Source organism: Gracilinanus agilis, chromosome 1, assembly GCF_016433145.1.
Source record: "Gracilinanus agilis isolate LMUSP501 chromosome 1, AgileGrace, whole genome shotgun sequence".
NCBI lineage: Eukaryota > Metazoa > Chordata > Mammalia > Didelphimorphia > Didelphidae > Gracilinanus > Gracilinanus agilis.
Genome location: NC_058130.1, coordinates 798461428 through 798483478, shown reverse-complemented (window position 1 = coordinate 798483478; position 22051 = coordinate 798461428). Strand labels below are relative to the sequence as shown.

The 22051-nt window shown below is 43.3% G+C and overlaps 1 protein-coding gene across 1 annotated transcript in view; it reads left to right on the top strand.

The window, feature by feature from the left end:
• Positions 1-4595: 4595 nt before the first annotated feature.
• Positions 4596-22051, top strand: part of LOC123230585 (zinc finger protein OZF-like) — a 35156-nt gene continuing 17700 nt past the window's right edge. Inside the window, exons 1-2 of the mRNA XM_044656718.1 lie at positions 4596-5506; positions 5675-6354. Coding sequence (XP_044512653.1) covers positions 4596-5506; positions 5675-6354 — 1591 coding nt within the window. The remainder of the gene's footprint in view (positions 5507-5674; positions 6355-22051) is intronic.

Sequence of the window (22051 nt, the reverse complement as noted above, 5' to 3'; positions counted from 1 at the left end):
TACTTTCATTTAGGTGGCTTGTTCTGAGGCACCTACTTAGGAGTGGTTTGTGGCCAGATGTAAACTGAAGCCTTCCTGCCTCTAATCCCAGGCTCCAGCCCCTTCCCCTTCTAGCTTCCTCTCATTTCCAGATAATGCAAAATTATGGACTGAGTCCCGCCTTCTCTCAAGAAAATGCCCAGAACCAAGTGTTCTGGTTCCGTATTGGTTCCCCAACCTCCTCCTCCAGCTCCTCTTTCCATCCTAAATGCTGGGGAGACTCTCCTCCAGGGCTCCCACAGGCCCTGCTTGCCTTCCTCTGTCAGGATGAATGGACTGTCTGAGAGATAACATTGGGCCAACGAGGATTGTTGAGTTCCCCAGGAGAAGAGGCAGAGGAGTCTCTGAGAGAAGAGTTCACAAGGTCCAGAGAGGTGTAAGGGAGGGAGGAGCAGGCAGAATGATGGGACAAAAACTGATCCCCCAAGGTCTCTGTGTATGGAGCTTCAGACCCCCCAGAGCACTGACCCTCAAACTCAGTTAAGGAGTTTCTGCCATAATGGACCACAACAGGATGGGGGAGGAGGGCTGTTGCACATTCTGGGTCCCCCAGTAGGGTTAACAGGCACATCCTACCCTGGGCTCCTGCATTACAGACACCGAGGGGTGAAGGAAATCTCCTGTGGGAATCCCATGTGGGAATAGCGTCTCTGAGAGGAGTCACTGGACTTTCCAACCTTTCCCCAAAGTGAACTCACTGACAAGCTTCTCTCCATCCTCCTACCTAACTGATTCCCCATGCCCAGGGCTTCCAGTTCCCCCAGAAGATGTGATCTCTTTTTTGGAGCAGAGGGACACCCCGTGGATGCTGGAGCAAGAAGGCCTGAGGAGCTGCTACCCAGGTGAGGGAGGGGAAAAGAAGTTTGGGAGAGCCAGGGTGACCAGAGACTTTTGTGTGCTCTGGTGAAATCAGGGCTAGATTTGAGGGCAGGAGGACCTGACTTGGAATTCTTTTTCAGAGGTTTTAGCAGAAGCTCCCTTAGCAAGTCACTGAACCCCAGAGCCTCAGTTTCCCCATCTGTAAGATGAGGCTGTTGGACTCCATTTCCTATCACCTCCCTTCATGGGATCAGTCTGTGACCCTCTAAGAGGTCAGTGTTTGGGACTGAAGGGTCTGGAAGTCTCCTGCAGGGGCCAGAAGGGCTGAGCTTATCCCCTCTGAACTCTTTTGTATCAAGAAACATGTATGAGGGTTTGCTCTGTGCCAGGTCCTGGGCTAAGTTAGGGGTCACATTGTAAGGGGGAAAAAGGGTTTTGGGGGTTCAGTATATTAAAAGATATATTTGAACAATTATCAATCCTCAATTAAAAATAATCTCAAGTCAAAATTGACTTTTATGGAAGTTTATTTACAATTAAGAAGAGAGAGAGGAAATAAGGAAATAAGAATCTAATCCAGTAGGTAATTTACTAGGATCCTCTAATTAATCCAGGTAGATCTAATTAACCCTCAGCCAAGAGTCAGAGGGCCAGAGGCCCAGAGGTGAATGAAGCAAAGTTTCATTCACAGAGTCTATTAAAAAAACTTCCTTAAGAGAAGTTCAGGAAGATTCAGTCAGTCATTAAACTCACCAAGGTTTTAGTGTTTCCAGCCAGCACTCCACAAACTGGGAAAACTAGAAGACCTCCTACACTGGCCACTCTCTTCACCAGAACCCCCTCTCACTTACTCAACTCGCTCTTTTTAAAGGGGTCACTCATGTGTCACTTCCTGTGCCTCCCTCCTACTTTGGGTGTCCAATCACAACCGACGCTTCTTGTAGAACTGCCAAGAGGGCAGTCAGTTGACTCTGATTCTTCACCCACTCTAGCACACATGGGTTAAGGACCTCCCATAATTGGAGGTGCTCTCACCTTTGGTGATTAAATCTAAAGATGGGCAGTGTAGACTTAATCTAATTATCACAACATAAGGGCCTGCCTTCATGGAGCTCACCCTCTGCTGGAGCAGACAGCATGCCATCAGTTCTGTAGAAGCCCTCTAGATCCCAGCTCCAGTGCAGCCAATCATGAGAGGGAAGGCTCTGAAGGGAAGGAGCACTAAGAGGAGTCTAATGAGAGGACATGGCCTGGAACTTCAGGAGAGCCAGACTGAGGATTCTGGGGGAAAGTATAGCATAGAAATCAAGGGAAAGGCACCAGCACAACTCACTGCAAATGACCATGTCTAGATGTTTAGCCCTGAACCCGAGGACAGATATTGGACAGTATCTCATGGGGAGGAAAAGATCAAGTGAGACTGTTTGGAGCATTGGGGAGGAATGGTTTCTTGGTTCCCAGAGGAAGAGAGTCATTAGCACATTAGTGTGGGAAAGGTAAAGATGAAAAAACAATGGGAGTCCTGCAGGGAGGAATAGAGGGGCTCAGATGAGGGCTCAGATGGGCTTCTTTGCCCATAGAAAGAGATTTTCTTTAGCTAGAAGAATGACCTTTTCCTCTGATCCTGAGGCCAGAAAGGAAAAGAGGCAGCTGAGCTAGGTGAGATGTGGAGGATAAGAGAGCTCTGCAGAGAGGTCCAGCTTTTGTTCAGTGAAAGATGAAGCCAAGTTCTCAGCTCAGAAGGTGAGGCACCAGGTGGGAGGAAGCCATGAAGGAGGCTGGAGACCAGGTAAATATATGGGGAAAGCTACTGTTGTGAGTGGCAAAGGGAATCCATGAGGGAGATGTCACAGGATTGCCTTGCCATTGTGAGGACCCAGCTGATGTCAGGGAGCCTCAATGTAGCATGGAACCAGGCAGCTGGTTTCCTGATTTTCCTTCTCTCCATTGACCTGCAGCCCATGAGCAACAGTGAAGACTGCTGGATTACTTAGAAGCGATCCAAGGCTAAGCTTTCCCTAAATCATCAGCCCAGACCCTTTCCTGGTCTCTGGGGCTCAGTGTTTGTCCTGTTCTTTGACAACGAGGAGACCACAACACCTCACTTTAGGGAGATGAGAGCCTAGATAGAAGCCTCTGGGATCCTCAGGATTGGGTCTGCTCTAGTTCCAACAGAGTTACTATTCACTGCTGAGAAATAAAAACAAGAGAGGGACAGAAACATGGCTCAGGCCAGAGCATGCATTTGACTTCCAGGAGAGAGACCAGAATACAAGGATCCTGGTAGAGGTTAGACCCGATGGAATCCCTAGACCCAGTCAGTAAACATGTATTAAATTATTAATATGTTCTAGGAACCATGCTAAGCCCTGAGCATACAAAGACAGGGAAACACCAGTCTGCGCTGTTCTAGAGCTCACAATCTAGGACCCAGACATGGAGGTGGTTTGGAAAGAAGCAACTGATCCTAAATCTCACTCTGAGATGATCCAGGGAGAAACAAGTGTTGGGGAATGGAAATGCATTTAATTCAACAGGAAAATCAGGAACTAGAAGAGTGAAGAGAAGGACAGTTTAAGGAGAAAAGCAATCAGAGCAGGAAATCATCCAAATTGTAATGATAAAAATAGACATCACCATTTGCATATGGCCCCTTGTATGTGTCATACACTTTATAAATATTATGATGTCCGTGTTATCCTTGAGGAGCCTGAGGCCAGCAGAGCTTCTGTGACTTGCCCAGGGTTAAAAGTCCTACCAAGTTTCTGACTTATGATGAGAATGCACCACCATCTATATTGGGATTTTTAAGAAGAATATCATGAAAATGCCAGTATCTATATAAGGTGGGAAATAGGAAGAGGATTGTACAAACTTTCTTGCCCATTTCCTTACAAAAGGATCATGGACTCAACGTACTGTGTGAGACATATTTTTAAATATGGGAAATGCCATGTATTTGTTTAAATTGTATTTAGCAGAAGGATTTTATTTTAGTGAAAGGAGGCATTTAAAGAATAATAATGGCTGCTCTCAAGGAGTAGGGAACAGAACAGAATCGCTTATGCCTTGGATAAATGCAGAAAAGTGCTGACTTTCTTCATCTGATCTCAGATACTGGAACAAAAAAATAAGGTCGAAAGCAGTCATGAAGGGAATTACATAATGCTTACAGACAAGGTAGATAATGAAGTAATAGGAATATTTAGTCTCCATGCACCAGTGGTGTCATACCTAGGAAGAGAGGATTGAATGTATAGATAATGAAAATGAAAGCAAAACAATTGAAAGTGAATTGTCTAGTGCTGTGGACAGAGAATGCCCAGCCTCAGGATTTGGTCTTAGCTGCCAGGATTTCATGTCAAGTCACTCATCCAGCCTTTCTGAGATCATGATCTGAGTTCTGAATGTAATAAATAAATTTAAAAAAAGATTTGTTATGAAGAGCCAATGAGATTATATGAGAGGCTCTTTGTTATTTAGATTGCTCTTTAGCTTTGAGGCAATGGCATTTTCAAAGGATGAATTGTGCCCATTTAAATTGGAAGCCTTTACTTCTTACCTGAGGAAATAGGATATAAAGCTATTTGTGTTCTGACAGTTGAGGAAAGGAGATAGAGTTATATATGTCTATATGTCACTCTATATGTATGTTTTACTATTTCTTTCTTTTAGAAGGAGAGATCAGACCTGAAATGAAGGAAAATCCAATAGAGGTGAGTCTTCCTGTGGAAGAAATGGACCTTCAAAGATTCGTGAGTGATGGTCCCGATAACTTTACTTCCAGGGAATTCTGTGTTGCGCCTCAAAATTCATCTCATATTGAACATCAAAGAATGCACACCAAGGAAAAATCTAGTGAAAGTAATCAATGTAGAAAGACTTTTATGCGCAAGACTAGTCTTGCTGGACATCAGAGAATCCGCTCTGATGAGAGACCTTATGAATGCAAGGAATGTGGAAAGACATTCAGTCAGAACTCCAAACTTGCTGTACATCAGAGAATCCACACTGGAGAGAAACCTTATGAATGCAACCAATGTGGAAAGGCATTCCGTCAGAGCTCCAGTCTTGCTAAACATCAGAGAATCCACACTGGGGAGAAACCTTATGAATGCAACCAGTGTGGAAAGGCATTCCGTCAGAGCTCCAATCTTGCTTACCATCAGAGAATTCACACTGGGGAGAAACCTTATGAATGCAACCAATGTGGAAAGGCATTCAGTCGGAGTGAGTATCTTGTTCTACATCAGAGAATGCACACTGGTGAGAAGCCTTATGAATGTAACCAATGTGGAAAGGCATTCAGTATGAGCTCCCATCTTGCTGTTCATCAGAGAATTCACACTGAGGAGAAACCTTATGAATGCAAGGAATGTGGAAAGACATTCAGTCGGAATGAGTATCTTGTTCTACATCAGAGAATCCACACTGGGGAGAAACCTTATGAATGTAAGCAATGTGGAAAGGCATTCCGTCAGAGCTCCAATCTTGCTTACCATCAGAGAACGCACACTGGGGAGAAACCTTATGAATGTAACCAGTGTGGAAAGACATTCAGTATGAGCTCCAGTCTTGCCGTACATCAGAGAACACACACTGGGGAGAAACCTTATGAATGCAACCAATGTGGAAAGACATTCACAGTGTACTCCACTCTTGTTCTGCATCAGAGAATCCACACTGGAGAGAAACCTCATGAATGCTACCAATGTGGAAAGACATTCAGTCGGAGTAACTATCTTGCTGTACATCAGAGAATCCACACTGGAGAGAAACCTTATGAATGCAACCAGTGTGGAAAGACATTCAGTAGGAGTAACTATCTTGCTGTACATCAGAGAATCCACACTGGAGAGAAACCTTATGAATGCAACCAATGTGGAAAGGCATTCGGTATGAGCTCCCATCTTGCTGTTCATCAGAGAATTCACACTGGGGAGAAACCTTATGAATGCAACCAGTGTGGAAAGACATTCAGTCGAAGTAACTATCTTGCTGTACATCAGAGAATCCATACTGGGGAGAAACCTTATGAATGCAACCAATGTGGAAAGACATTCAGTATGAGCTCCAGTCATGCTTACCATCAGAGAACGCACACTGGGGAGAAACCTTATGAATGTAACCAGTGTGGAAAGACATTCAGTATGAGCTCCGGTCTTGCCATACATCAGAGAATCCACACTGGGGAGAAACCTTATCAATGCAATCAATGTGGAAAGACATTCAGTCAGAGCTTCGGTCTTGCCATACATCAGAGAATCCACACTGGGGAGAAACCTTATGAATGCAACCAATGTGGAAAGACATTCAGTATGAGCTCTAGTCTTGCTTACCATCAGAGAACACATACCGGGGAGAAACCTTATGTATGTAATCAGTGTGGAAAAGCATTCAGTGTGAGCTCCAGTCTTACAGTACATCAGAGAATCCACACTGGGGAGAAACCTTATGATTGCAAACAATGTGGAAAGACATTCAGTCAGAGCTCAGGTCTTGCCATACATCAGAGAATCCACACTGGGGAGAAACCTTATAAATGCAACCAATGTGGAAAGGCATTCCATCAGAGCTCCAGTCTTGCAGTACATAAGAGAATCCATACTGGGAAGAAAACTTAAAAATGCAAGCTATGTGGAAAGATGTTCACCTGCAGCTCCAGTCTTGCTATCGTGTGAAGGAAATTTACCCTCACCCCTTTCTGGGGCAGCATACCTGGCGTTGAGCCAGAACTTGACTCAGAGGCAAGGACTGTGTGATGGAAACCTTTGAGTGAGGATAGAATGGCAGCAGGAAAAGGGCAGCAATAGAATGGAGACATCATAAGGCAGGGGCAGGGTGATGTCCCCTGTTCTGGCTCCCTAGGAAGCCCAAAGTAGAAATCCATGGTTGGCTCCTGAGATGAGATTGTGAGAGTTAGTAGGCACAGAAAAGGTTTGATAAACTAAGGCAAGAGCAGATGTCCAAGCTCTTCGCTTTCTGTTTTGTTGTTGGCTGGACTTCCCTGTGAGCATGATGGCCACAGAATAGCAAGCTATTCTGGAGCAGTGAGGAAAGTATATTTCTCTCCTATTTTTCCATCTCTTTACCCTACTACCTTAGATAAAATATAATTAATTTAGGGCCAGTCTCATAATTCTCCCTCTTATACAGTACATCATAGAAATCACAGACACACTGAGCTCTCACCTTGCTCAAAATCAGACAATTCACTCTAGTATGTCATAAGATCTCCTAAGATTAGGTCCAAATGGGCATATGGATTAGACCTAAAGTGTGATCCCATAAGCAAATTAAGGGAGCGTAGAATAATTTACCTTTCAGACAGGAAGAATTTATGACCAAATAAGAGATAACATTATGAGGTATAAAAAGATAATTTTTATTATGTTAACTTCAAAACTTTGTACAAATAAAACTTATGCAACTAAGATTAATTTGTTTTACAATATATCCAATTAAATACTTTAGTTTTTAAGCGTTTTAACTCTATTCTCGAATGCCTTAATTCATCATTTCATAGCATCCAGATCTAAAGAGGAGTTAATTTAGGAAGGAACTAATGTCTTCACTCTATAGAAATAAATAGTAATTAGCATCATTTCTTATATAAGGTTTTCCAAAAAATTCCTATGAAGAAAAAATTAAAAGTTAAGAAATGGTATTGTGGATTTCAAATATGAAATTAAATTTTTGACATTCCAATGACTTCTATTCAGTTAAATGCATTAGTAAAACAATTGTCTTACATAGAAAATCACCACATATCTATCAGCTTCACACTCTGGACTGATTGTACCCAGAGGCCAGTATAACTACTATTTCTAAATCTATCAGTTACATATAAAATTTTAAGCCTATTTTGCATTAAAATCTGTGCTACATATGTGGCAAAGATTTATCACACCAGTACAGAACGCCAAATTAAATAGGTTGGTTTGGAGGAGGCCAGACTCCCAATAAAGCCGGACCATGGTACAGATCAAGAGCAGAGACCCCAAGCCTTAGGAGTTGGCTTTTTTATGCCAAGAAATCTGATGATGCAGTGACAGAAAATACAGCCACAATGAAAATAGAATGGGTGCAAAATCGTTCATATGGGCATCTTCTTAATGCTGAAAGTGCTGATTAATCTGGTAAATGTAAAAAAATATCACTATGGGTGGTAACTTTGATGATTATGGTGGAATAATAGGAGTCAGCAGTTTTAACTTTTTGATATGTGAAAACAAGAGTAGGCCTCCACCTCCTGTGTGACTTGTCTTGTTCTACAAATAACACCATCCTTCCTCCTTTTGTCTGATCATCTTGTTATACACCCAAGAGGGGTGTGGTAGGATTTATGGAATCTCCTGGATTACAGGCTTATGGTCAGGACATAAACAAGATTTGGTACCACCCCAAACTAATTTTCTTAACTAATGTTTATAATTTTATAAACTATATTATTTGACTACAAACTCAAAACTAATGATTGTGTTATAAAAATATTCATAAAGGCTAGTCCTATTATAGTGATAAAAAGGGGGGTTTCACCCTCACACATACAAGGTCAAATATAATTATCCTAATAAGAAAGCATGTAAATTGAAGTGCTACTACATTATAATTGATTTTAGGAGAGTCCCATCAAACCTAGATTCATTCTTATAAATGGTACTCTACAGAACCTTTTCTCAGGAGACATTTGCTGTCAGCACCCCTAATGACAGGACCTCTACTTTCAGACTAGTCTTCTACCCAGGGTTTATGGCTATCTGCCTGCTCAGTTGGAGGGTCTGAGTCCTAAATGTGGAGGAGGGAAAGAAGCAGGTGTTGAAGAGATAGGGAAAGTGGAGCACCAGAGATGAGCCCAGGTAGAAAATTCAAGCTCTGGGGCAAAATTGAAGGCCTGAGGAAAAATGAGATCTAGGACCCTCAGAAGGAAAGTACTAAAAGTTTTAGGGAACAAGAGAAACTTCTCAGAAAGTGAGTTGCTACCTGAGAAGACTGAATCCAAGAGGTTGAGGTGAGCATAGAGGACATAGTCCTTTTTTTAAATAATATTTTTAATAATATTTTATAATAATATAATATAAATAATAATATTTAATAATAAGTTAATAATTTAATAATAATTTTTGTTCTGAATATTTTCCCAGTTACATGTTTCATGTTCCTTCACTCTCCCCCAAACCTCTGTAACCCCCCTTAGCCAATGCACAATTCCACTGGGTTTTACATGTGTCGTTGATTAAGACCTAATTCTATATTATTGATAATTGGACTATAGTTATCGTTTAGTGTCTTCATCCCCAGTCATATCCCCATCAGCCCATGTGTTCAAGCTGTTGTTTTTATTCTGTGTTTCTACTCCTACAGTTCTTCCTCTGAATGTGGCTAGTTTTCTTTCTCCTAAGTCCCTCAGCCTTGCTCTGGATCCTTGCACTGCTGCTAGTAGAGAAGTCTGTTATGTTCGATATGTATCAGTCTCTGTGTACAATGTTCTCCTGGATCTGCTCCTTTCACTCTGCATCAATTCCTGGAGGTCATTCCAGTTCACATGGAATTTGGAGGACTTATTCCAAGCAGTGGAGTCAACTAAGGAAAAGGCGGAGTTAGAAGATGGAGGGTCTTGACCAAGAATCATCCAGGAGGCTGGACTCACTGGATCAGAGACAGAATAAAGAGGAGTTCTCATGGGAAAAACATATCCAAGTTTGTAGAAGAATCTCAGCCCAAGAATGGGAGATTCGAATTCTGTTCAATTTGTTTTTTAAACCCTTACCTTCCATCTTGGAGTCAATACTGTGTATTGGCTCCAAGGCAGAAGAGTGGTAAGGGTAGGCAATGGGGGTCAAGTGACTTGCCCAAGTTCACACAGCTGGGAAGTGTCTGAGGCCAGATTTGAACCCAGGACCTCCTGTCTCTAGGTCTGGCTCTCAATCCACTGAGCTACCGAGCTGCCCCGAATTCTGTTCAATTTGTAAGAAAAGAATTTTATTTGAAGAAGAAGAAATAGTTTATGGGTGCATAATAACTGGTGGAATAGTCTGGAGGCTAATCAGGTAGCCTCAGGGCTGATGGACAAGGCCAGGGTCTAGTAGAGTAGCCTCTTTGCAGCTGATTGTATAGAGTAGCAACTCTGTTGTACAATGGCAACTTCATGTACGGATTAGCAGCCACAAGGCAATTTCCCAGCTCTGTATTAGGGTTGGCATATCTATTAGGGCCAGGGAGCTCGTCATCTCCCATTGCAGAGAAATCTTCACCTTTCCTGAAAACCCTGAAAGGGGGGCAAGGCCGAATTCAGGTGCAAGTGTGTTTCAGGGTGTGATGTCATAGGGAATAAGGAGCATGTGCAAATTTGGGGGATTCCTCTGGAATGCCAGAGCCCCAGTGCACGGCCCCTTGTGCCACACTGTCCACCTTGTCATCATTGGTCAATGTGGGAGAGGTCTGCCTGTCATTCTGGAATGAGAACATGGGGTGGGGGACGTGGCACACTGGAGAACCACTATAGGTAGTTAATGGTGTTACAGTTTTGAGGATAATATGAGTCCTTAATAAAACCAATTAGGCACAAAACTGATGCCGAGTACAGAATATTTCAGATCCCGCACACAGAGTTGGTAACAACTATCTGCAATTCATGTTTGACTGATTCTGAAACTACAGGTTTTGTAGTTGATGTTTAACCAGGTTTACCTAGTGAGAAATGCAGGATTTCAGAGACTGAGGGGCCCTTTCCTTTCTATCCCTCAGTGCCTGCTATGAGCCCGCATCAGAGTGAAGGATAAAAAGTCTGGAAAGAGGGTTGGGGAATTGCCTATGATGAAGGGCAGGGCTTGGCAAGTAGAGGCTGGCAGAATCTTGAGGTTCTGACCCAGGGTACCATTGGAGGGAAGGGCCCAACCTGGGGCTTCAGAGGCTGGGCAGAGTGGGGCTCTTAGGTCTGCAAAGACCCACCCAGAGTGGGCTGGATGTATGCGAGACCCTGAGAAGCTGAGATCACTCTGCGTTTTGGAAACCAACTCTTCAGGTGCAGGTCCCAAGCAAGTCTTGTAACATCCATGATCTTAAGTAGGGTTAAAGCTGCCTCACAGAATTCCACAGTGCCCCCCAGAACTCCAGGAGAGGGGGCAGATGGGGCAGTTAAGAACCTGGGTATAAAAAGCCAGGACACCCAACTTGCAAAAACACTTTGGACACTGTTTTGGGGGGTTCAGGGAGCTGGGAAATAGGTGGCTCTTTTTGTTAGCTTATCTCTGACCGCAGGGAGCAGAGTGTTACTTGACTGGTTTTCTCCACAGAGATTATACCAGGCTGTGAGCACTGGGAAAATTACTTCACTTACAGGATCTCAACTAATCTCTATTTCAAACAGATCTTCAATCAAAGTTCCCTTCACCATCTTAAACTTAGTAACATTAGATTAGGAGAAAGGCTAGTTAGTGAGTGAGTGAGATAAAAGTTAAGTTATTCAAAAAGCCAACAAGTTTATTGGAGATTGTAGATAGCTTACCTCCTCCTCATTCCTAAAATCCACCTCCCCTCTCCCTGTTTTCCTGAAATTAATAAATCCCTTTCTTAGTTGGATTTGAGAGCCTATGTGAAGTTATACTAGGATATACTTACCATCTACATACATCACCCAAGCAAAATCTTCAACTAAGCAAGCAACGGTGCAGTTTTTATCCTGAGAGCAAGTCTGTATTGAAGACAACTTGAACCTTCACTGCCCCAGGGTTTAGGGAATAGTCTTAAACAGTGGGAGTGGCTAATCTCAGTAGGATTATTTCCTATCAATCTACTGATTTAGCCCTGGATTAGTCCAGCTTGTTCAGCCTCCATTACTTGACCTAAAGGAGATTCAGTTAACTGTTATTTCCTTCTACTCTAACTGCTTCAAGAGGGGAAAGGGGAAGAATTCTATTCACTCCTACCCCTCCCCCTTGCTAGCATAGCAGCAGCATCCTTGCTCTGACTCCATTACTAACCATTGCTAATCTGACCTAATTCAACAGTCTCTGGGCCAGGAACCCAGAAAGCACCAGACTTCTGCTAAGGCTCCCCTTTCCTCTGAGCTTCATTCTCCACTTCTTACCTCTTGGTGAGCATCTTCTGAGACAATCTGGAACACGACTCTCTCCTAGAACTGATTATTGGCTATCCACACTCACATTCACAGACCAAATGCCACAGGGCACCATCCCCAATTTTACCATTGAGTCACACTTTCCCTTCACATATCACCTGTACCAGCACAGGTGTCCTATATCCCTATCCCAGCTCTTGGTCAGAGGTTTGGTGATACTGCCCCCATCACAGGCCACTGTGAATTCTTAATTCTGAAGTGGGGCCAGCTATGCCTCCTTCTTTGGGTGCTCAGGAGGAAATATCAGGATTGGTATTCAGAAGGTGGCAGAAACCATTTTAATAAGACCCAGAGACAAGTAGTGAAGAGTAGAAAGGGTAAAACTCCTTCTTTGCTTATTTGCTATCTGGAAGATTTAGAGTTCGAATTTCGACCTTCGTGGTCGCCAAATTGTAAATATTAAAAATAATAAAGGCTGGTATAAATATATAAATTAGTATTTTAATTAAAGCCATGCTGATAGATAAAATCATTAGACCACGCACTTGTAAGCATTCAAAACTGCCGCCTCCATTTTGTTTCCTGTCTCTACCTGCCAAATCTGCTGGCCAAGACCCTACTAGCAAAGAAGAGCACTCCCTCCTAACCCAGGAGATTTAAACTCTTCCTTCGTCGACGTAGACCTCCCCATGCCCCAAAGACCAGGAAACGGAAACCCGTTGGACCACGGGAAATTTAGTTTGATACATTTCCCAAATTTCACTTTTACAATGGTAGCCTAGCAGTACCAGATATTAAACAATTCTATAAAGCAGTGGTCATCAAAACAATATGGTAGGGGGAAGCTGGGTAGCTCAGTGGAGTGAGAGTCAGGCCTAGAGACAGGAGGTCCTAGGTTCAAACCCGGCCTCAGCCACTTCCCAGCTGTGTGACCCTGGGCAAGTCACTTGACCCCCATTGCCCACCCTTACCAATCTTCCACCTATGAGACAATACACCAAAGTACAAGGGTTAAAAAAAACAAACAATATGGTACTGGCTAAGAGACAGAAGGGAGGATCAATGGAATAGACTTGGGGTTCAATAAACCCGACGACCCTGCTTCTGGGGTAAGAAGTCACTATTTGACAAAAACTGCTGGGAATGTCGGAAAACAGTTTGGGGAAAACTAGGTTTAGATCAACATCTTACACCCTATACCAAAATAAATTCAAAACGGGTAAATGATGTAAATATGAAGGGGAAATCATAAATAAATTAGGTGAACTTAGATTAGCCTACCTCTCAGATCTGTGGCAAAGAAAGGAATTTAAGACCAAGCAAGAGACAGAGAACATTACAAAATGTAAAATGAATGACTTTAATTATATCAAATTTAAAAGGTTTTGTACAAACAAAACCAATTCACCTAAAATTAAAAGGAAAGCAACAAACTGGGAGAACATTTTTATAAAAAAACTCTCTGGAAAAGGTTTAATTTCCCAAATATATAAGGCACTAAGTCAAATTGACAAAAAATCAAGCCATTCCCCAATCAACAAATGGTCAAGGGACAGGAATAGACAGTTTTCACATGACGAAATCAAAACTATCAATAAGAACCTGAAAAAGTGTTTTAAAACCCTCCTGATTAGAGAAATACAAATTAAAACAATTCAGAGACTGGGGGCAGCTGGGTAGCTCAGTGGTTTGAGAGCCAGGCCTAGAGACGGGAGGTCCTAGGTTCAAATCCGGACTCAGCCACTTCCCAGCTGTGTGACCCTGGGCAGGTCACTTGACCCCCATTGCCTACCCTTACCACTCTTCCACCTATAAGTCAATATACAGAAGTTAAGGGTTTAAAATTTAAAAAAAAGAAAAGAAAAAAAAAACAATTCAGGTACCACCTCACACCTAGCTGATTGGCCAATAGTACAGCAAAGGAAAGTGATAAATGTTGGAGGGGATGTGGCAAAATTGGGACACTAATACACTGCTGGTGGAGTTGCAAATTGATCCTACCATCCTGGAGGGCAATTTGGAACTTTGCACAAAGGGATTTAAATGACTGCCTGCCCTTTGACCCAGCCATAGCACTACTGGGTTTGTACTCCAAGGAGATAATAAGGGAAAAGACTTGTACAAAAATATTTATAGTCACACTCTTTGTGGTGGCAAAAAATTGGAAAACGAGGGGTGTCCATCAATTGAGGAATGGCTGAATAAATTGTGGTATCTGTTGGTGATGGAATATTATTGAGCTGAAAGGAATAAAGTAATGGAGGAATCTCATGTGAATTGGAATGACCTCCCAGAATGGATGCAGAGTGGAAGGAGCAGAACCAGGAGAATCTTATACACAGAGACAGATACACTGTGGTACAATCAAATGTAATGGACTTCTCTACTAGCAGCAATGCAATGACCCAGGACAATCCAAAGGGACCTATGAGAAAAATGCTATCCACATCTAGAGACTGAACTGTGGGAGTAGAAAAGCAGAAGAAAAACATGATCAATCACATACTGTGATGGGGATGTGATTAGGGTTTTGATGTTAAAGGATTACTTTACTGAAAATATGAATAACATAGAAATAGGTTTTGAACAATGACACATGTATAACCCAGTAGAACTGCTTGTTGGCTTTGGCAGGGGGGCGGAGAGAGCACATTTGGTGGGGGAGGGGGAAAGAGTCATGACTCATGTAACCATGGGAAAATATTCTAAATAAAAATTAGGGGGAAAAAGAACCACAGACCCTCCCTCCCCAAAAAATAGTATAGCCTTCAAATTCTTAGCAGAGAAATGAAAGGACTTAAGGAAGAAAGGACTTAAGGAAGAAAAAGTACTAGTGGAGGACCTCAACTTTCCCCTCTCAGGACTAGATAAATCTAATTTAAAAATAAATAAAAAGTAAAGGAAGTGAATAAAATTCCAGAAAAGTGAGATTTAATAAATCTCTGGAGAAAATTGGATGGGGATAAAGAGAAATATGACTCCTTTTCAGTAGCACATAGTACATATTCAAAAATTGACCATATTCAAGGTCATAAAAACTTCACAACCAAATGCAAAAAAGCAGAAATAATAAATGCATCCTATTCAGATCATGATGGAATAAAAATTATAATGAGTAACAATTCATGGAAAGGCAAAAAATTAATTAGAAACTAAATAATATTAATTCTTCAAAAGGGGTGGGCCAAAGAACACATTTTAGAAACAATCAATGATTTAATTAAAGAGAATGACAATGAGGAGACAACATCTCAAAATTTATGGGATACAGCCAAAGCAATATTTAGGGAAATTTTTATTCTGTTTATATCAATGTAAAAGAGAAAAAGCGAATCAATGAACTGGACATGCAACCAAAAAAATGAGAAAAAGAAAAAATTGGCAATCTCCAGTTATAGACCAAATTAGAAATCCTAAAAAACAATGGGAAAATTAACACAATTAAAAGTAAGAGAACTAGTGAACTAATAAATAAGACAAGTGGTTGGTTTTATGAAGGAGAATAAAAAATTGATAGAATATTGGTTAATTTCATTGTTCAAAAAAGGAAAGAAGAACATCCAGTTACCTGTATCAAAAATGAAAAGGTTAACTACAGCTCCAATGAAAAGGAAGTTGAAGCAGTCATTAGGAACTACTTGCCCAATATATGACAATACATCTGACAATCTAAGGAAAATGAATGAATATTTATAAAAATATAAACTTCCCAGGTTAATAAAAGAGGAAATGGAATAGTTAAAAAATCCTGTCTCAGAAAAATGAAATTGAACAGGCCATCAATGAACTCCCTAAGAAAAAATCGCCAGGTCCAGATGGATTCACAAGTGCATTCTATCAAACATTTAAAAAACAATTAATCCCAATACTATATAAACTCTTTGATAAAATAAGTATAGAAGGAGTCCTGCAAAATCCTTTTTATGATACTAATATGGTATTGATACCTAAGCAAGGAAGAACAAAACCAGAAATAAAATTATAGACCAATTTCCTTAATGACTATCAATGCTGAAACCTTAAATAATAAATACTAGCAAAGAAACTACAGCAATCTAACACAAAGATTATTCACTATGACCAGATGGGATTCATACCAAAATCCCAAAAATCATAATAGCCCATTTGATGGCAACTGAAAACAAACCCATTTCCTGCAGCCATGAGAGGTTCCATCAACTATTATTAGGATTCACATGAGTCTCTATAGCTACTTGCTGTGTGTCATTTAAAAGCTTTTGAAGCTCATGGATATTTGTCACAAGTTCTCCAGATCTATTTACATAAGCACAACAAAACTGATTTATAAAGGTACATGCACCTCCCTATGAAGCTGTGAGCATGTCAAGGGCCAGCCACTTTTCTAAAATCATTTTTAGTGAGGAGTCCATCTTTTCCTGTAGATAAGATTTGGCCTTAATAGTTTGGGAGATGGCTTCAGTTCTGTCTTGAGCCAATCTTTCAGCCTCAGCTGAGATATTTCTAACCAAGTCTATTACTGCCATCATTCCCAAATTTGGCAGAAGAGCCCAGAAAACCTCTGTCCTGCTGATGAAGAAGCTACTGAATTTGGTCTAGACATTTTGGGTCTAGAATGCCACCAAGAGCCTAGATTTCTAGCTGTAGCTATCTGACCAATACCTAAACCACAAGTACCATACTATCTTGGTGAAAGGGTAGAGTAAGTTGAAGAGTTACAAATAAAAACCATCCAGGGGTCACCAAGTCCCATGGGAAATCTTCCCTCCTCCAGGAGGAGATTGTAATTGCTGTAAAAGGCATGTATTTATACATCCCATCCATTACATTTTTAAACTGTAATCTAGCACATATAAATGTAGAGGTAGAGAATGGAATGGTGCAGTTGCACTTCACTTTGTCACTCATGTACTTACTACTACTCAATGGACTCTTACCTCTTGTTACACACAAGTAACAAGGTAGGCAAATGATCAGTCAGAGGTAGTGATGCTCCTAGATATCTGAAAATTATTTCTTAAGACCCATTAAAATCAATTGAGTTTTTATCTCATTAAATTCTTTAAAGGTCACTGACATAAGTTGTAACCATTTTGATGGAGCCCATCTATCCTCATCTATGTGACAGTTACTAAAGGCAAAAGGAGCAAAAGGCTGTTTAGGCAGCATGTGACCTCCTTGCCTTGCAAGCTGTGATAATGTCTCATTACTGTAGACTGGAATTGTTGCCCATGACAAGATAGAGCTCTGATGAATCTGGTGACAAACCCAGCATCCATAAAGGCCTACGGCTTTCCCACAAAAAAGAGTTTGTCCAACTTGTCTACGAACTTGTAAAATGGTATTATCTCCAGTCCAGTCATCAGAGTGGGGTACAAATAAAGACAATGTAATGGAACATATGGTTAATGACCAAAACCCATTAACTGAAAGTGACATAGTGTAATGGAATATTTTAGATTAGATTAATATGTTAATTTAAAAACAAGATTGAATCTTAAAACAATCAGTCGATCCAATATATATGACAGGATTAATGTCAATAAAAGTTACCTGTTGTAAGATTTAAATTTAGGTTTTACTCAATATAAAAGTTATAAAAGTGGTCGCCAATGATGAACTATTAGCCCCTAAGTCAAAATGACTGTTAGCAGCTTTTATTTACAACAAGGTAGAGATAGTGAAAGTGGGAAATATAAGAAGGAGACAAAGCCTGATCTTAGCCTACCAGCCCAAGTTCTGTTCCAGTGAAGTCTGGCTCAGCCCTTGGCAGGGGCTTCCCCAAGTCCCCGTCTCCACATGGATTTCCCAGTAGTTCTCAGCCAAAAGTCCCAGTGGTGTCTTCAGCCAGAGTTCCACAAACACAGACTCTTCCTGAAGCTCCAGTCACTCACCCAGCAAGCCTCGCCAGAACGATTCCAGGAAGAGGTGACTGCCTCCAAGAATCTCCCTTCAGCTCAGCTCACCAATACACAGAGAGAGCCTGAATGGCCAGGCTGACCTTTATAAAGCAGTTTTCTCAATGTCACTTTCCATCTCTCCTCCTTTCCACAGGAACCAATCACAGCCTTATATTTGCCCAGCACTGCCCAGGGGGGCAGTGTCTGTGGGATCTACCTCTCGTCCTTTGAGGCTATAAACTCTTATCAGAAAGACTCACATGTTTCTGACTGATTGAGTTAAAAGAATGGAGCTCTCTAAGTACTTGATTGAGTTAAGATGAAGAAATTTCCTTTCACAATCCCTCCTGTGATTCTATTGGGAGATGAGCATGTTGAAATCTCCCAGATCAACATGCCTATTCTCCCCAGTGAATCATTTCACATAACTAATTTATACCTCTAAAGATCTTCTAGCTAGAGGTACATACAATATTGCACTTTCTAAGGAGAAATTACAATAGTTGGAAATAAGAATGAAATAAAAGAGAGAGAAAGCAAAAACGATGATTGAAAGATGCATTGACAAAAAGCCAAATAGGGGCAGACACCTTTGGCATAAGAGTTTACATTCAAAATATATGTGTTCAAGCCCCTTCAGTTTGGTTGGCTACATCCCAAAGTTCATTCTGGATCTTCTGGTGCAGGGTAGGCTCCTTTAAGGCACCTTCTCCAAACAGTTCACTTTCTTCATTTGAGGAGTTAGCAAACTTCTTTTCCTGAAAGTTCTCTCAAAAATATTTTAAATCTTGGATTTTATGAAAATTATACAATCCCCCCTGAGGAGGGTATTGACCAACGCCTGGATCAACTCAGGAAACATGGTTGAGTTATGGGGTGCACAAGTCAATTGTCAAAAGAAAAACCAAAAACAAAATAGGAGAAAAAATTAAATTTTAGGAGAAGAAAATCTCAAAATCTATGTATATAAAGTTATGAGTAAAGAAGAATAAATCCATAACAGGTGGAGCTTTTGACTACATCTTTAATATCTTCATGATTCATTTATATCTGGAACCCTTCACCCTTCTGGGTTTTCCTCTCTGGGGACCAAACAAACAAGATCAAGCATGACCACCCTTCCCATGCTGGATTCTCCCAAGAGAGTTTAAAAAAAAACAACCAAAAGCTCCCCGTGCCTCCCCTCGCCCTCACCTCCAGTTATTGTTGTGGGAGAGCACATCTGTCTTACATAAGCCTGAGTGATGGAGATGAGGGGATGCGCAGTGCAGCCACCCTAGGGCTGCAGGGCCAGAGGGCATACAGAATCCCAGTTTTACCAGGAGCTCTCTCGCCAGGCTTTCCCTCAGGCTGTTACCCAAGCTTCATCTTGGTTCTTTGGAGGAGGAAGAGGGCAGGAGACTCTAGGAGATAGAGAGGGAGGGAAGGAGGGCACAGATGCAGGTGGGAAGGGGGGGCTCTCAGATGCCCAGCCTGATAGGTGGTGGCCCAGGGGGAATCCACACCCTGGGGTGGGGTTTAGAGGTCTGGGAGGAGTCTAGGGAGAGAGAGGGGGGGGCATTCCAACCCTGAGAGATTCCACAGGAAGGATGTTAGAATTGGGGGAGAAGAGGAGAGGCAGGCAGGGGCCTGAGGTCCTGGCCCAGCATGTGACTGGAGGAAAGGGCCCACCCTGAGGTGTTGGGACTGGGGGGACCCTCCCAGTGTAGACTGGCTGGGCCTGGAACTCTTGCTGCTGGGCCACCCTTCATCCCCTGGACCTGAAATTTCTGCCTGGGCAGGTTCCAGGTGGGTCTGAGCCAGGATCTCCTCCCAGCTCCTGCCCATGCTGGCCACCCTGGCCATGGGGCCTGTGGACCCTCCAACAGAACCCCAAAGAGCTCTGGGCTCAGCATCAGCCTATGTCTTGAATCCCCTGGAAAAGAGAGGCAGAGAGGAGCAGAGATGAGCTGTCCAGAGTCCACCTGGAGCTCAGGAGTCAAGGATGGCTGTTCTGGTGAGCTCAGGGCGCCCCCAGGCTGGTGGCCCCTAATTCAGGCCCTGGAAGGGAGAGGCTTTAGTTGGGGGGGAACCTTTTGGGGTCCCAACAGGTGTCCCACCTCAGGGAGAGTGTCCTCCAGGGCCCCCAGGAGCACAGCTCCCCCCTAGGCCTGTCTCCTGGCTGAGCTCCCACCCCTTCATCCTTCCAGCTTCCTAATCACTTCCCCCCATGTCACCCTCCTGTGGGAAGCCAATAAGAGTAACAGAGTCTCAAATAGATAAAAATCTAAGACTCCTCTTTTGACCCCTTTTATGATCCACACCTTTTCTTATTGGAAAAACATTAGAGCCTCATTGGAAAATTTTGAGTCCTTAGCAAACCAACAGTTACCAAGTTAATAATTTCTCTCCTTGATAATTAAAATGCCTGAACTCCAAAAAATATACTACTTAGACAATTGAGGTCAGAACCAGACAAAGCTAGACAAGACTTTATCTGACCGGGTGCAAGCCTGTAAATCAAGAGCACAGGACTCAATTATTTAGGGTCTCTATGAAATATATTTCTGCTCCCAGAATTAACCTCCTGCTAATTGGTGGTTGGAATTTGACCTTTGACCTTGGACCTATCTCTCTACTTTTTAGACTTGAATGGGGTTTTGTATAATTTGTTACCCCTTCACAGCTGTGATTCTTTCTCTGTGCTCTTTGTGTGAAATCAGCATATATTAAACTCAAGACTCCATGGCAAGTTGGAGCAGTTATGAGCTAAGCACTTAGTCTGTCTGTTCTCATTCAATCCAACGCCACTAAATGCCACTCAGTACCCCCTGGAAATATAGAGCTGGTTCTCTATACCCTCCCCACACTGACCATTGGGTGACTCTTTCCCAAGCCTCAGTCCTTGTCTGCAGGGACTCAGGAGTCCCCCTTTCAACCTCCCCTTCAGGACCCAGGAGTCCTGCCCCCCAGCTCCTGCTTAGAGATTCCACTATCATGCCTTCAGCCCCAGCCCTCTGTGGGGATCCCTGAGCTCAACCTCCCTGCCCATGGGCACTCCCAGGAGCCAAAGCCTTTTTTCCTGGCCCTTGAGTTGATTCCCACCAGGGCCCTGGCCTTGGGCTCTCTGGTTCCAGTTCCCTTTAGGGATTCTCAGCCTCAGCTGTGCCAGAGGGTCCCAGGCACCCTCCCCAGCTCCTAGGGAGCCCCCAGGACCCCTTCCTCCTGATTCCCCAGGCTCAGCCACACCCCGGGAACATGTGAGTCTCTCCAGGGTCCTGCCCTCCTTGCCAGAAGCTCTACTGGACCGTGTGCCTTCCCAGCCCCTCCCTGGGCTCCCCTTCCCTGTGATTCCTGATCCCCCTTCTGGCAGAGCCCTCAGGCCCCTTCCCTGCCAGGGGGCTGGATTCCAAACCTGGTTTGGGCTCCCACTCTCAGGGATCCCCTAGTCATTTCCTGGCAGCCCCCCAAGTCCCATCCCCCCCTTCCCAGGGCCTCCCTCCCAGATGAGTCAGGCTGTTGTCTAGACAATGTGTGAGTCAGGGCAGCTGGGTGGCACAGTGGGCAGAGGGCCTGGACTGCAGCCAAGAAGCCTCTTCCTCCTCAGTCCTCAGCTGGCCTCGGTGGGGCTGGAGTGTACCACAAATCCCCCAGACTGACAGAGGAGACCCCTCACCAGCCATGTCCAAACCAGCTCTGTGTGGGCAGAATGGAAGGAGGCATTGTGGGAGGGAAGCTCTTGGGGTTCTGGGGAGATCATGGGTTCCCGAGGGGAGGATTCAGCTGAGACTCGAAGGAAGCACCCAGTCCAGAGGCAGGAGGGAGAACCTTCCCTGCAGGGAGACAGGCAGCCCCTGGAAAGGCTCAGAGTCAGACCAGGGAATGTCTTGGCCAAGGCTCAGCCAGGAGGCCAGTGTCCCTGGGTCAGAGGAGGAGGAGGGAGGTGTGAGGGGAGAGGAAGGGGCTGAAAGGTCAGTATATGCCAGGGGAGCCTCTTGTAAGAATGGTCAGGGTCCTTGCCAGGGACAGCCAGAATCAGGCAGCTGGGGAGGCCCCAGAGAGCTCCCCTGTGGCTTTTGTGTCCACTCCAGAGTGTGACCTCCCCCCCACAACTGCTTTTCTACTGCTGAGCTCCCTGATCCTGAGAGAGCCTGAGGAGTTTGGAGGAAGCACAGGAAGGGCCTCACACAGAAATGGGGCCTTTTTCTCAGAAGAGGAGCTCTGAGTGTTCTTGAGCAGAGCTGTTTGTACCAGA